The sequence below is a fragment of the Hyla sarda genome, chromosome 3 (genome assembly GCF_029499605.1).
Source record: "Hyla sarda isolate aHylSar1 chromosome 3, aHylSar1.hap1, whole genome shotgun sequence".
NCBI classification, from domain to species: domain Eukaryota; kingdom Metazoa; phylum Chordata; class Amphibia; order Anura; family Hylidae; genus Hyla; species Hyla sarda.
Genome location: NC_079191.1, coordinates 178,462,628 through 178,478,629, shown reverse-complemented (window position 1 = coordinate 178,478,629; position 16,002 = coordinate 178,462,628). Strand labels below are relative to the sequence as shown.

Sequence of the window (16,002 nt, the reverse complement as noted above, 5' to 3'; positions counted from 1 at the left end):
ACACTGCGGGGGATACAGCTTGGTAAGGCTAAGTTTACACTTGTTTTTTTTTCTGGCAGATTTTGGAAAACTGCCACTGCAGTTTTTGAGCCAAAGTCAGAAGTGGATCCATAAGGGAGGAGAAGTGTAAATTCTTCCTTTATATGTCCTATTCCTTTGGAATACACTTCTGACTTTGGCTCAAAAACTGCAGTGACAGTTAGTCTAACAGGTAAGCTGCGTTCAGTCTGAAGGTTGGTGCATGTGTTTTAACAGACAGACGGAACAGCTCTCTGTTATTCCAACTTGGGGAACGCAAATTCTGTTGCACTCACCAGGTTGTTATGTTATTGATCAATTTTGGCAATTAACCCCTTAAGGACTCAGCATTTTTCCACTTTCGTTTTTTTCTCCTTTTAAAAATCATAAACCTTTCAATTTTTCACCTAGAGACCCATATAATTGTACTTTGTAATGACATTGTAACACTCACGTTTCTTAAGACAGGAACTCCAGTGTATGTGGATCTGCTGGACCTGTGTGGCAGATGACTCGGACCGTACCAGGGAGTGGAGTCTAAGGTGCCGCTGGTCTTCACCAGAGCCCGCCGCAAAGCAGGATGGGCTTTCAGCTGCAGGCAACAGCCAGGTCACTAGCCCTGGCACGGCTCGACCACACAGGCGGCTGAGGAGATGCGAGGCACAGGAGGGATGAGGCAACTCGTAGTCTGGATAGCAGTAGGTCAGGGCAGGCGGCACAGTAGTGTAGTCAGGACGTAGCAGGAGTTCAATAGTCAGGTGGCAGAGGTGCAAGGTCAAGTCACAAGAGCAGGAGATCAGGTACACGGCAAGGCAATACAACAGAACGCTTTTTCTAGGGCACAAGGCAACAAAGATCCGGCAGAGAACTGAGGAGGGTGGAGGAATTTATAAACAAGCCACAGGTGGTTACACTAATGAGTGTACTGGTCCTTTAAATCTTAAAACTCCGGTGCGCGCACGCCCTAAGGGACGGAGACACGCGTGCCGTAGCAGAGAGGTGGAGGTAGAGGCAGGAGAAACACCCGGAGAGTGACGGACTGGGGCTCACATGTGGGCATGTCCCGCGATGCAAGTCCCAGCCCCGTCAGCAGCAGAAGGTAAGGGGACCATGCGCTCATGGCCAGCGTGTGAGGCCGGAGCGCATAGTGTAACAGACATCAGTCATTTTACCAAAAAATCGACTGCTACACCAAAGAAAAAATATTTGTGGGACAAAATAAAAAAAATAACATTTTGTAACCTTTAGGGGCTTCTGTTTCTACGCATGTTTGATTTTGTTTTACATCTGGTAACAATCATAACTACATGCAAGAGAATGAATACGTTTAAAAATGTCCTCTTTTGACCCCATGACTTTATTTTCCGCGTACGGGCCGGTATGAGGGCTAATTTTTTGTGCCAGGATCTGAAGTTTTTATCGGTACCATTTTTGTTTTGATGGGACTTTTTGAGCGCTTTTTATAAATTTTTTAACATATTAAATGTGACCAAAAATACGCTATTTTGGACTTTGGAATTTTATTTTTACGTGTACGCCATTGTCCGTGCAGTTTAATTAATGATATATTTTTATAGTTCGGACATTTACGCACATGGCGATACCACATATGTTTATATTTTTATTTACATAGTTTTTTTCAAACTTTTATTAGGGAAGGGGTTAAATCACACTTTCTTTACACTTTTTTTTTTTACACTTTTATAGCCCCCAGAGGGGACTATAACATGCAATACCTTGATTGCATACACTGATCAATGCTATGCCATGTTGCCAGACTATTTAGAACTCTCTGTATGACAATTTTGTCATAAAAAATAAAAAGGGCCATCGGACCTTGGTAATGTCTGGCATTCTTTGTAGCTTATTTTAGCTTTGTTCAAAAATAAGACAGACAGAAACACTTTTTAACATTAAACACTTACAACTGGGGCAACCTGCTATGACAGCACCTTCTGTACCGAGCACACAGGTCTCCGGAGCACGGCAACTCAGTCTGAGAGGAAACTAAAAGAAACTTCCAATTTCGCGGCTTACAGACGTTTGTGAGGTGAATGTAAATTTGCGCAGTATTTATTAAAGTCCGTTCACCTTTTTGATAAATTCAGTGCACATCAGCAAAAAGACTGCAGAAAAAATAAAACCCACTATAAAAAGTACTGGGCACAGCCAAATAATGATAAATACCTCCCTTTTAGGCTATGCTCACTCAGCAGAATTTCTGTACTGGATTCTGCATGAAAATTCTGCAGTAAATTACTCAGAAAGTAATTGCCCCTTCACTTCAATAGAATTCCTGCCTCTGAAATTTTGCAGCAGAAATTCTGTGCGGAATTCCATTGAAGTGTATTGGCTATAAATTCATGCAGAATTTTAATGCAGAATTCCATGCAGAATTTTATGTAGAAATTCTGACGTGTGAACATAGCCTAAGGCCGCGTTCACACGACAGAAAATGTGCATATCTCTATCAGTTCTGTATTAGCATTTGTTTTTTGCAGAATTCTACGGTATTTAGATATTTGCGGAATTGTTGCGGAAATGTATGCAGAAATTCCGCACAAATTCCGCAGGACACTAGAAAGGTAGGCTTTAGATAACTTTTTTTTAACTGTAAATTGTTATGAAATTTTGACAAAAGGTTCAACGACAAGAGATACAATCAAGTAGCAAAATTTTTTTTTGGGGGGGGGGGGGGTAAAAACCCCTACAGGACAATAAAATGTGATAACTAAACAGTACAATGCACAATATCGAAGCTGATATACGCTGAGAGGGCAGAACCCATAAATTACTAGAGCCTGTTTCTCCAGCATAAGGGAAGGGGAAAGGGGAGGGGGGGTAGGGAGGGTGGAACGACGACAACAACAACCAGCAGGGAAGAGGGGAGACGAGGAAGAACACGTGAACGGTTAAGAAAGAAAAAGAAAAGAAGAGAAGAAGATAGGTCCAGAAGGAGCACACCGATTAGGGAGGCTGTCTATCTGTGAATCTGTCCCAAGGGTCCCACACTGAAAGGAATTGTGGAATAGTGTTGTTTAGGAAGGCGGTAATAGACTCCAAGGAGCGAATCTCCCGGATCCTAGCTATCAGTTCCCCTTCAGATGGGGGGGGGGTGTCTGTTTCCAATGTTTAGCTATCAGAGTCTTGGCCGCAAAAACTACATGCATAAAGAATTTAAACGGTCTCTTGGCCAAGGCCCTAGTAGACAAATGTAAGAGAAATACCAATGGATCCAGAGGCACCACCACATCCAGGACACTTTGTAACAGTCGCTGAACCAACACCCAAAATGGAGTGATAAATGGGCAGGACCAAAATATATGGAAAATATCCCCCTAAACCCACTCCACATCTCCAACACTGAGGGGGAATATCAGGGTTCAGTTTATTCAGCAGGACTGGAGTGTGATACCAACCCATGAGCATCTTGTATTGCGTTTCCTTATAAGCCGTGCAGATAGAGGCCCGAGAGGCCCGATCCCAGATCACCCGCCACTGAGGGAGTGTAATAGTAGTGTTAAGGGCTTCTTCCCAGCATCTCCCATGTAATGGTGAGTTGGGGCAGTATTATCCCGAGGGGAGAGCAATAGGGAATAAATACTCGAGAGGAGTCCCCACATCCATGGCCCACCCCTACACAGAGCCCCGCTGCGATAGCAGGAAGTGCTGAAGCTGTATATAGTGAGTTAGTTCAGAAGCGGGGAGATCCCAACGAGATCTCAAGCTATCAAATGGCAGAAGGGTACGCGTGAGCGGGTCCACAATGTCAGCCCAACAAAACAATCCTCGGGAGCCCCACTCCCGTGCCATGCGAGAAGTGCATCCCGGGGGGAAGTCTGAGTAATATAGAAAAGACTGCAAGGGAGAGGATGGGGAAGGGAGGCGGAACCGCCCAGAGCAGTAAGTCCAAACATATCGGGAGAAGGACATAGGATCCAGAAGAGAAAGTGGAGGGGTGGGGAGGGGAAAGGACCACAGGAGAGAGTTGGGATGAGTAGGAGATAGCCAAAGTTTTTCCAACTCCATCCATTTACTATAGGCGTGGTAAGTTGACCATGCAGCAAGGTGACGTAAATGCGCCGTCCAATAATATTTCGCTACATCTGGTACTCCCAACCCCCCAGAAGAACGGCTCGCCAATATTACCGACATGGGCAGTCTATGTCTTTTAGTATCCCAAATAAATCGAAAAATAGCCGATTGAAAGGAATGTAGCGCAGCTAAAGGAACTCGTGCCGGCAGCGTCTCGAAAAAGTAGAGAAGTTTGGGCAGGATAGTCATTTTGACCGCCGCAATGCGCCCAAAAAAGGAAATATATTGAGATCGCCATTTTTCCATCAAGGAACGCAGCTCTTGAACAAGGAGGGGAAGTTGGTGGAGTACAAAGAAGAATAGGAAGAAGAGAGGGACACTCCCAGGTATTTAATGGCCGTAGGGGACCAACAAAAAGAGTAGTTACCCTTCAACTGGGATATCAAAGAGGAAGGAAGGTTAAGAGGCATGGCTTCAGACTTAGAAAGATTAACCTTATAACCAGAGACCTGGGCATATTCACGTAGAAGTTTATACAAAGAGGGCAAGGACAGAAGAGGGTTAGTAAGAGTGAGCAAGACATCATCCGCAAAAAGGCAAATCTTAAAAGCCCTATCATGAAGGGTTATCCCCGAGATGTCAGGGTCTCCCCGGATCAGAGCCGCAAGCGGCTCTATAGAAAGAGCAAAGATCAGGGGGGACAATGGGCATCCCTGCCGAGTGCCATTTTGGAGAGTAAAGGGAGGTGAGGAAGTAGATGGGAGCTTAAGAGAGGCAGTAGGAGAGGAGTAGAGAGAGAGGAGTAGAGACCCCGCAGTGCGTTGAGAAAATTACCAGAGATTCCAACTTTCTGTAGGGTAGCAAACATGAATGGCCATCCCAACCTATCAAAAGCCTTTTCAGCATCTAGGCTGAGGAGTAAGGCTTGTTCAGATCTCCTATTAACGAGATCAATAAGATCCACCACCCGTCTCGTGTTGTCACCACCCTGACGACAGGGGATGAAACCAACCTGATCCTTGTGAATAAGAGTAGGGAGGAAAGTGCAGAGGCGTGCAGCTAAGAGCTTGGAAAAAAATGTCACATCAGAATTGAGGAGGGCTATGGGCCTATAACTAGAACAATCATGAGGGTCTTTATTAGGCTTGGGAATCAGCGTAATTAGGGAATGTAAGAAGGACTGTGGGATCCCCTCACCCCCCAGAAAGGAGTTTAACAAGGGGACTAGCTTGGGTAGAAGAACAGCCGAATAGGTCTTATAGTATAAATATGTAAACCCGTCAGGGCCCGGGAAGCGCCCGGCTGGGAGGGACTTAAGAACTTCAGAAAGTTCCTCGAGCGTGACAGGAGCATTCAGGGACTCCCTGTCAGTGGCAGAGAGGGCCGGAAGGCTACATCTAGAAAGGAACGAGTCCAGTGCCGCAGCTCGCTCCCCAGGGTCCGACGGGAGTTGGGAAGGAAGGAGTACAACTTATAGTAATAGTCATGAAAAAGGCTGGCAATAGAATCAGGATGGTAATGGAGGGTCCCTGTGGCATCTTTCAGAGCCGAGGGGGCCTGAGCTATAGCACGGTCCCTCAAACGCCTAGCTAGCATAGTATGGGCCTTATTACCCTTCTCATAGAACCGCTGCTTAGCATAAAGCATTGCCGTTCTACCTTATGGAGAGCCAGGTCTCCCAATTGGGACTGCGCAGCGACCAGACGCCTCAGAACCGAAAGAGGAGTAGTTAGTAGAAGAGCCTCCAGAGTAGAAATTTGTACCCTAAGTTCCCGGGAGCAGATCAATGTGTCTCTCTTCAGGCGAGAGCCAAGAGCAATACAGTGTCCTCTAACCACAGCCTTGTTAGCCTCCCATAGAATTGTCGGGGAGGACACAGAGCCTTCGTTGGTTGCAAAATAATCAGTAATATGAGACAGTATCGCATCCCGGGAAGTAGGAGTTTTAGGCAAAGAGTCATTAAGACGCCAGTGGCAACAGCGTGGAGAAGAGATAAGCGGAAAAAAGGACACAAGAACAGGACTATGGTCAGACCAGGAGATAGGTTCCATAGATGCAGAAGAGAGCATGCAAACCAAGGGGAGATTGCCAAAAAAGTAGTCAATGTGAGTGTGGAGATTGTGGGGGTGAGAAAAAAAAGAGAACGAGCGGTCCGACGGATGATTAATACGCCACAGGTCATAAAGCGCCGCAGAGCGAATCAGGTGCCTAAAAAGCATAGATAAGCGCAATTGGGAAGGAGGTGATGGGGAGCCTGTCGCAGAGTGGTGATCAACTGAGGGTGAGAAAACTAAGTTAAAATCGCCCTCCAAGAGCCAGGCTGAGGGTGGAAATTTACGTAGACGCGCCATCACCCAACGAAGGAAGGGAATTTGAGATGAGTTAGGGGCATAGACATTACAAAGGAGCAACTGTTTCCCCCCTAGGGTACCCTGAAGAATAACAAACCTACCCAAGGGGTCAGCATAGGAGGAGGAGACTTGCAGAGGGCAATGCCTCGATATTAATTAATTCTGGCTCTTCAGTCCCTTCTCATCCAGGGTGTCTCAGGGAGGGAAGTGGAAGCAAACATCCAAGAGGATCACCCATAAACCAGGAAAACATAAGTCCACTCGATGGCCATGCTAAGGGGTAGTCCCAAATGTACTACCTGCGGGAGTAGGAATAGGCTTTAGATAACTTAACAGTTACATTTTGCGCAGATTCCACAAATTCAAGCCCCATTTTAGCCAAAGTCCTAAAAAATATAAGACCAAACTTATATTGTTTCGGAGCACAGAATGCAGAATTTCTACATCAAACATTCCACAGCGGAAATTCTGCTGTGTAAATGAATTTGTGGAATCCCAGTAAAGTGAATGAGCAAAAAATGTATGCTGAAGTTCACACAGAAACTTCATGTGGAATTTCTGCCGTGTGAAAAGCGGCCTAAGGCCAGGTTCACACGGCAGAATCTCTGCGCTGAATTTTGCATTAAAATTATGCATGAATTTATAGCCAATTCATTTTAATGAAATTCCTGCAGCAGAAATTCAGCTGTGTAAATGGGACAGCGAAATCCTATCGAATTGGCTATAAATTCATGCAGAAATTTCACGCAGAATTCAGTGCAAAAATTCTGCCGTGTGGACATTCTTTTGGTGCATGTCATGGTCTGATATGAGATAAATCTAACCCCTTCCTGACCTATGATATAAAAAAGTATGGAGAAGGAAAGAGGGGTCTGGGTGACAGAGAAGTATGAGGGAGGAGAACAGAGGGGTCTGGGGGGCAGAGAAATATGGAGCAGGAGAACAGAGGGGTATAGGAAGTTGCTGAGAAGTATTAAGGAGAAGGATAGGTGTTAGGAAGAGGAGAAGGAAGACAGCGAGTCTGTAAGTTTGGAGGAGTACAGAGGACAGGGACTGACTTGACTTGATGGTGGCTGCAGGACTTGACTTTGAGGTCCCCAACACTATGGACACACACACACTAGGCACGACTGCACTGCACCTCAACTTAGCAGAAAAGCAGAGCTCAACGAGAGAGAAGTTAGCTCCACCCAGGGCTTATATGGAGACTAGCAGGGAGCCCATAGATCACTCTTGGGATCACATGGTCCCTGGTACCTCCTGGGTAACAATCACATGACATATCACATGGTATAACTCTTAAAGCAACATTACATTTTATAACACTTTACATTAGGGATGTCCTGATACCGATACTAGTATCGGTATCAGGGCCGATACTAGCCATTTGCATGGTATCGGGGACTCGTTTGCATGGTATCGGGGACTCGTTTAATGCTTATGAAGAAATATTAATGCTTATGAAGAAATATAAAATCTCATCCCTTCCCCAATATCGCGCCACACCCCTACCCCTTAATTCCCTGGTTGAACTTGATGGACATATGTCTTTTTTCGACCGTACTAACTATGTAACTATGTATGTAATGTCCCCGATACCATGCCCGATACCTGCTGCTGCTCCGCTGCCCCGTTCTCCCATCCTCCCGTCCGCATCATAGTGTTCCATGGAGGAGCATGTGACACATACATCACTCCACCTCCTCCCCTGCTCCCAGCGTAACGCTACGGAGGAAGCAGAGTGATGTATATGTCACATGCTCCTCCATGGGACGCCATGATGCGGATGGGAGAACGTGGCAGTGGAGCGGAAGCACCCGACAGAGGACAGCCGCAGGTGAGCTGTCTGCAAGGAGGGGGCTGCTACTAATGTCTACAGGGAGGCAGTGGCGTTGCGACCGGGGTGCGGGGGGTGCGGCCCGCATCGGGTGACACCATCCTGATGGGGTGACACCAGGTACGCCCCCGCTCCTCACTTGCGCTGCCTCTGTAATAGCACCCCTCACCCTCACCGCGTCCTCACTTTTTCGCTGTCTCACTTGTCTCCGTAGTAGTAGAAGCACCCCCCCCCCCCAGTCACCTGCACAGTGAACCGGCCTGCGCCCCCACGTCTTCTGTTGCGTCGGCCCGACGTCACTCCGCAGGGCTGCGCATTAGGACGTGACGTCACTCGCAGAGCGCCGGAGAGAAGGAGCGCTGCGCTGGATGGGTAAGTGATTGTGTGTCTGTCTCACTCTATCTCTGTTTGTGTGTCTGTGTGTGACTGTGTGTGTGTGACTCTCTGTGTGTGTGACTCTGTGTGTGTGTGACTCTCTGTCTTTGTGTGTGTGTGTGTCTCTCTGTCTGTGAGTGTGTGTCTCTGTGTGTATGTATGTGTGTGTGTTTGTGTGTGTCTGTCTGTCGCTATCTCTGTCTGTGTGTGACTCTGTCTGTGTGTGACTGTGTGTGACTCAGTCTGTGTGTCTCTCTGTCTGTGAGTGTGTGTATCTCTGACTGTGTGTGTGTCTCTCTATCTATCTGTGTGTGTCTCTGTGGTGTGTGTGTTTTTTTTTGTGTGGGGGAAGGGGGGGGGTTTGTTTGAACCAGCGATCTAATGTGGGGAGACTTTGACTTATTGTGGGGAACATGCAAGGGAACCTGCGGCCTAATGGGGGGAAACTACTACCAAATGTGGGGAATCTATGCTACCTAATGTGAGGAAACTGCTACCTAATGTGAGGAAACTGCTACCTAATGTGCGAAAGCTGCTACATAATGTGGGGAATCTGTGCTACCTAATGTGTGGAATCTGTGCTACCTAATGTGTGGAATCTGTGCTACCTAATGTGTGGAATCTGTGCTACCTAATGTGGGGAAATTACTACCTAATTTGGGGTAACTGGTACCACATGTGGGGAATCTATGCTACCTAATGTGGGGTAACTGCTACCTACCTAATGTGGGGGAACTGCTACCTACCTTAAGTGGGGGAACTGCTGCCTACCTAATGCTCCCCCCTGGCAGTAGCACCCTCATCATCCACCAGCAAACCCCCCCAGCAGCACCTCCATCAGCAGATCCTGATGGTGGATGATGGGGGTGCTCCTGCCAGGAGGACGATCCTGCCGATGGATGATGGGGGTGATACTGCCAGGGGGGATGGCCAGTAGCACCCTCATCATCCTCCAGCAACACCCCCCCAGTACTAGCGCCCCCATCATCCACTAGCAACACCACCAGATTTATATTCAGAGGGTACAGTATGTGGCAGATTTATATTCAGAGGGTACAGTATGTGGCAGATTTATATTCAGAGTGTACAGTATGTGTTGGTATTATATTCAGAATGTACAGTGTGTAGTAGTATTATATTCAGTGGGTACTGTGTATGGAAGGTTTATAATCAGAGTATAGTGTATAGTAGTATTATATTTAGAGGATACAGTGTCTGGCAGGTTTATATTAATACTTGTTTTCATATAGAGGATGAGAATGCGCTGACATAGTGAGGAGACGTCTGGGCGTCACATTCTGCAGAGAGAAGTTTTAGCTGGACCCGGCGGTATGTACCATCTGAATTAGATAAGGAAAGACTATAGAGAAGACGTCACCTGTAGTCACTTATATCATTGTCCTCTCTATGTCCTATCAGAGCTGTAGTTGCTTGTCAGTTATACAGTTATGGTCAGTGAATCTCAACTCCCAGCATAACCTCACCACTGCATAAAGGGGTACTCTACTGGGAAAAAAAATGTAATCAACTGGTGCTACAAAGTTAAACAGATTTATAAATTACTTCTACTTAAAAATCTTAATCCTTCCAGTACTTATTAGCTGCTGTATAAGCAATTCACAGGAAGTTCTTTTCTTTTTTAATTTATTTTCTGTCTGACCACAGTGCTCTGTGCTGAGACCTCTGTCCATGTCAAGAACTGTCCATAGTAGGAGCAAATCCCCATTGCAAACCTATCCTGCTCTGGACAGTTCCTGACATGGACAGACAGAGCACTGTGGACAGACTGGAAAGAACTACACAACTTCCTGTGGAGAATACAACAGCTTATAAGTACCGTAAGGATTAAGATTTTAAATAGAAGTAATTTAAAAATCTGTTTAACTTTCTGGCACCAGTTGATATAAAAGTAAATGTTTTCCAGTGGAGTACCCCTTTAAGTAATTCTGGGAGCTGTATATTTAAATGGTGAAAACTTCTTTAACACTTTCCCATTCTGTAGCAACTGGTATATCTGATTATTATACTGGAATTTCTCACAATGCGCTACAACAGTGGTGTCTGTCACAACAGGCTAAAAACTTACTGAGGGGGGGGGGGAAGGTATGGGGATGACACCATTTTCTACCGCACCGGGTGACACCAACCCTAGCAATGCCACTGCAGGGAGGCCTGCTGGTGTCTAAAGAGAGGGACCTGCTGTCTACAGGGGGGGGGGGCTGCTGCTGTCTAAAGGGGGGCCCTGCTGTCTACAGGGGGAGGGAGGGGGGCTGCTGTCTAGATGGGGGCCTGTGCTGCTGCTGTCTAAACTGGGGGCCCTGCTGCTGCTGTCTAAACGGGGGGCCCTGCTGCTGTTTATATGGGGGCCCACTGTCTAAAGGGGGTTTCTGTCTACAGGGGGGGCTGCTACTAATGACTGCAAGGGAATACTACCTACTATTAAAGGTAACCTTACAGCAGAGTCACCTGCACTAACTTGAATTTATAGGTAGATAATGTGATCATCAGTCTCACCGCCAATGCAAATTCCCTGTTCTTTCCAATGGAGAAGAGAGAAATCTTGGCTCATACTACAGCAGCCGCCTACATTGTAGACAACTAGGAACCCACATATCATATGGAAAACAGCGCCAGAAAACGCGTCACCTTGCTGTCAGATTCCCTTTAAAATAAAAGTACTCGTAATGGGTATCGGCGAGTACTAGAATTAAAGTATCGGGACTCGTACTCGGTCTTAAAAAAAATGGTATCGGGACATCCCTACTTTACATGGTAAAACATACTTATAATGGGGAAACAAGTGCAGGGGGCCTTGGGGACACTGAAGGAGGCTGCCTGACAGGACAGCAGGAGCATGGGGTAACACCTCCCGTACTGGGCCACCACATTAAAGGGGATTAAAAATATGTAATGGTTTTTGTAATTTAGAAATTCAGTGTGTTTGTGATCTTTATAGGGTATTTGGGAATGTTGTTAAACATTTGTGTTGTTTTTGTGCAAATTAAGATATGAAAATGTGACAAAAATCTCTGCTCTTGTTTCATGCCTAGGTTTTGCTCTTCAGTCTTTACTAAACAAGTTGAGAGTGGATGACCAGTTTCAATACAACCAACCATTACAGCGCTCACATCATTCTTCTTATAATTAATAAATGAATCTCCTTCCACTGAACATGAAGAAGCCAACAGCTCCAATATTTCCAGTTTTGGATAAATCATACCTATTTGTGCATTTACCAACAGACCCACAAAACCAAAGTACAAGATATCTACAATGTCCGGCAACAGGACATCTTTATTGTATGTCAACAGGAAGCTTATACCAGAAGATACCAATTATTCCACCACTGTCTACCGATATTTTATCTTTACCTCAAGGGAAAAAATATTGTTTGCCCAGCATCGCTCCACTGTGTAAAATGAAAACGTTTTCTGTATATTCAGAGAACATAGACCAACAGGATATTGGTCCTTCAACAATTCTAAGTACTGAGAGCAACATGAGTCCAAAAGCTAAGGTAGTCAGTGCTTCAATAACTCCAAACACTCACAGGAATGAGGCTTTTGGGAACAAGCCTGACACATCTGCTGAAGCCTCTACACCTGTACCTGGTGCAAACAGTTCTGCATTTCTTCAGAGGAATTTGGATCCAACCACAAAGAAAAAGATACGCAGAAGAAAAGTGAAAACTAAATCTCCTTTACTTGAACATTCTTGTGCAAGTGCTAAGAAAAAATCTGCTTCAAGCAAAGAGAAGAAATCTACTGTGCCCCCCCAACCCAAACCTACCACAACAATCATAAAAAATTCTGGAGACTTCAAGAATACAGTTTCAATAACCCAATCCACAAAAAAAGGAAAAGTCACCATTAACCCTAATAACAATTTGTCTACAAAAAATAAGAGAAAATCATTCACATACCCCCAATTCTATCTGCATCACACGATTTGGCCAATACAACCTATGCACATTAATTTTCAAGATATATTTCCACAGAATGTGGCTCCCACACTGAATCTACCAAAATTTTCCAGAAAGCATGAAGAAAATACTCCAATTGTTCCAGTGTGTTCTGTGTCTAATTCCAAGGATAAACGTGCTCCAAGAAACACACAAAAAGAAAAACCATCTCTACATTTCAATATAGAAGATTTCTTTGAGGTTTGGGTGCAAAATAATAACAAGAAGAAAACTGCAAGAAACAAAACACTAAGGCACGTGTCTAATGATTTCAATAGTATTTGGGCATTTCTTAAACCTTTCAACCGCAGACCATATCCTTACCGCAGAAGGCAAAAATCTTTGATGACCAGCCAATGTAAAAATGACATAATGGCTTCCTCTGTACATGAAATAATTCACAGTCGGTTTGCTAAGAATACAAATGAGCATATGCCTGTATCACAGATAAAAGCTATGCTGAGCTCAGGAGATAGGAAACTGAGGACAAGACATGAATGGATCCAGTGTATGGAGGAGGAAGCCATTCATAGGTACAAGAAAATGAACTTAGAAAAACACAGTCAGAGATTAAAAATAAAACAATATGAGGTGCTACATCACGAAGAAAAATCTTACTTAGCATGTTCCAGCAGAGCAGTGATAAATGAGAAGGATAAGAAGAGCTGGCCCCTGCTGGTGAAGTGTTTGCACAAGCATCCTGATAGTACCCTGCGACAGGCCTGCAAACACCGCTCCTTCTGCTTGAGGTGGGATGGGGCATCTTACACCCTCAGAAAGGACCATGCTTACTACACCGAAATCCAGTGTCATATGGCCATCACTAGTATGTCATATGCAGAGCTAATTGTCCATACACATAAGGAGACCACTATTGTGCCTGTGGATTTTGACTCTGATTTTTGGAAACAGACAGAGGCAACACTGGAAACATTCTTCACTGTTAACATTCTACCTTACTTCAAAAAGACTGAGATGGAGTCAGATTTAGTCAGTGCTCCTTTAGTCAGTAACAACACCAATGATGAAATAGAAGAATAACCTATGACGTATCAGGTCTCTTTCTTTATGATTTAGAGCCCTTCTCTGGGCCGGAAACAAGTTCAATGGATGGAACAATGTATATTTTTGTAGTGCTTATTAGATACATGGTGGATATTTATAAAAAACCTGTGTAGAGTGGTGCAGTTTCTCAGAGCAACTATTTAAATAGTTTATTTTTTTTCATTTTCAAAGGCCTTTCTAAATATCAAAGAATCAATCTGAAATACGTACAAAGTACTGTAGAAGAGCGGCACTCCAGTAAGGATAACAGTCATTTATTAACCCATTCATGTTACAAGTGCAATGTTTCAGCCTCAACATGAGGCCTTACTCAATGATATTTCTACTACAGGTGCATGATTTGACTACACAACAGACCATAGGCAATGTTAATGTCATAGAGTACTTTTTAAGAGGATCTTAGAAAATGCTTGCATTCCTGTTAACAAGGCTGGGGCATTTTCTGTGTTTGGGTCTATTCACACGGCAGAATTTTCGCTTGCACTCCCATTCACACTTCTGAACGGTTTGTAACACCATTTATCCTGAGTATGGAAATACCCCATATGTGGATGTAAAGTGCTCTGCGGGCGTACTACAATGCTCAGAAGAGAAGGAGCGCCATTGAGCATTTGGAGAATTTGCCATGTCGGGGGCCATGTGCATTTACAAAGCCCCCATGGTGCCAGAAGAGTGGACCCCCCCCACACATGTGACCCCATTTTGGAAACTACACCCCTCACAGAATTTAATAAGCGGTGCAGTGAGCATTTACACTATTATTAAATAAAATGTGTTTGTTTGTTTGTGTTTTTTTTTTTGCAATGAAAATGTATATTGTTTTTTTTACTAATAAGGGGTCACATACAAATAGGGAAGTGGAAGGAAATTAGGGTCAAGCTGATAAAAGACATGCTGGATATGTTTTCAAATAGTTAGCTGGGAGTCATTAATGTAATATCAAACACCATGCCTACGTGGCATTTTTGTAAGCCATTTTTTGGTGATTTCCCCCCCCCCCCCCCCATAGAAATCAAAATACAATGCAGTTTTTGTTGTTAGGCAACGGTGGTCCTGTAACTAGGGCAGCATTGTTTGGGGGGGGGGGGGGGGGGCAACACTACAGTCAGTAAAAAAAAAGATAAAAATGCTGTAAAATTTACCTGCAGATTTGCAGCTGCTCATTGGCCCAGATCTATCAATATTTTGGAGAGAAAAACTAGTGTGATTTTTCTAGAGTAACTAATCCCAGCTCACACTTCCAAATCAAAACAGTTTTTGTCTCCAACAGATTGGTAAAATTGTTATGTTGTGGATTTGTGACTGGTTTAACCACTTTCTGGGGAGATTTATCATTGCCTTCCTGACATTTTTATGGCTTAATGTGGTACAAAATTTTTGCGCAGTTAGTTTTTGCACCAAGATTTTGCACAATTTTAAGGCTAGGGTTCCACTTGGTTTTCTTTTCCAGCATTTTTGTCACTGAAAAAACGCCAGTGCAAGGATGCAGTAGGGATGGGAAAAATTTATTTAAGGAAATTTTTTATTTTTATAATGAACTTTTAATAAATTTTTTATAAAGTGTGTGTGTGTGTGTGTGTTTCCCTTTTTTTTCTAAATGTTTTAAAACATTTTTTAGGTAGTACTACTACTCCCAGCATTGAAAAGACTGTTCCTTGATGGGAGTAGTAGTACCTGTACTAATAGACATATCGCCCGGGTGTGCAATAGTCCATAATATAGCAGAGATGCGGAGTAGCTCTATACAGTGCTTGCATCTCTGTTCTGTACTCCGGCCAGTGATGTGAATAGAAATTCATATCACTACCCAGAGTGGTGATTGGCCAGATGGTTGCAGCCAATCACAGCTCTCAGAGGGAAATATGAATGAGTGATGTTCTATTCACATCACTGGCTGGAGTATAGTGCAGAGATGCGAGCGCAGGAGAAAGCCGCTCCGCATCTCTGCAATAGGTAGGACGATCACAGCGGATGTCAGGAGGGATACCCACTGTGATCTGTCCTTAACTGCAGGTACTACTAATCCCATCATGGAGCACACTCTGTTCCATGTTGGGAGCTGCAGTACCTGCATTAATAGACAGATTGCAGCGATCTGTCAATTAGTACAGGAACTACTACTCCCATCATGGAACAGTGTGTTCCATGCTGGGAGTAGTAGTACCACCTAAGAAAAAAAGTGAAAAACACACACGCACACTACATTTTTATTATTGTCAGCTACATTTTTAGTGTCCTGCCCGCACACATAAATCGATCCCTGTTTAAAAATTAATAAATATTTTGGTATATAAAACATACATGTCGTTAAATACAATTTTTTCCAACACTACTGTATCTTTTTTATTATTTTTTAATGG

General features: G+C 44.3%; 1 protein-coding gene across 10 annotated transcripts in view; it reads left to right on the top strand.

Annotated features, from left to right (window-relative positions):
* The window catches only part of LOC130361928 (integrator complex subunit 6 homolog), a 58,485-nt gene extending 43,836 nt beyond the window's left edge, over positions 1 to 14,649 (top strand). For 6 of the 10 annotated variants that reach the window (XM_056565637.1, XM_056565632.1, XM_056565635.1 and 3 more), the window contains 2 exons: positions 9,867 to 9,945; positions 11,667 to 14,649. In XM_056565637.1, the coding sequence (XP_056421612.1) occupies positions 11,768 to 13,618 (1,851 nt within the window). In that variant the 5' untranslated portion in view covers positions 9,867 to 9,945; positions 11,667 to 11,767 and the 3' untranslated portion in view covers positions 13,619 to 14,649. Of the gene's footprint in view, positions 1 to 8,464; positions 8,614 to 9,866; positions 9,946 to 11,666 lie in introns of those variants that run through there. The other 4 variants (XM_056565640.1, XM_056565634.1, XM_056565639.1 and 1 more) reach the window with 2 other exon arrangements.
* The last annotated feature ends 1,353 nt before the right edge of the window (positions 14,650 to 16,002 follow it).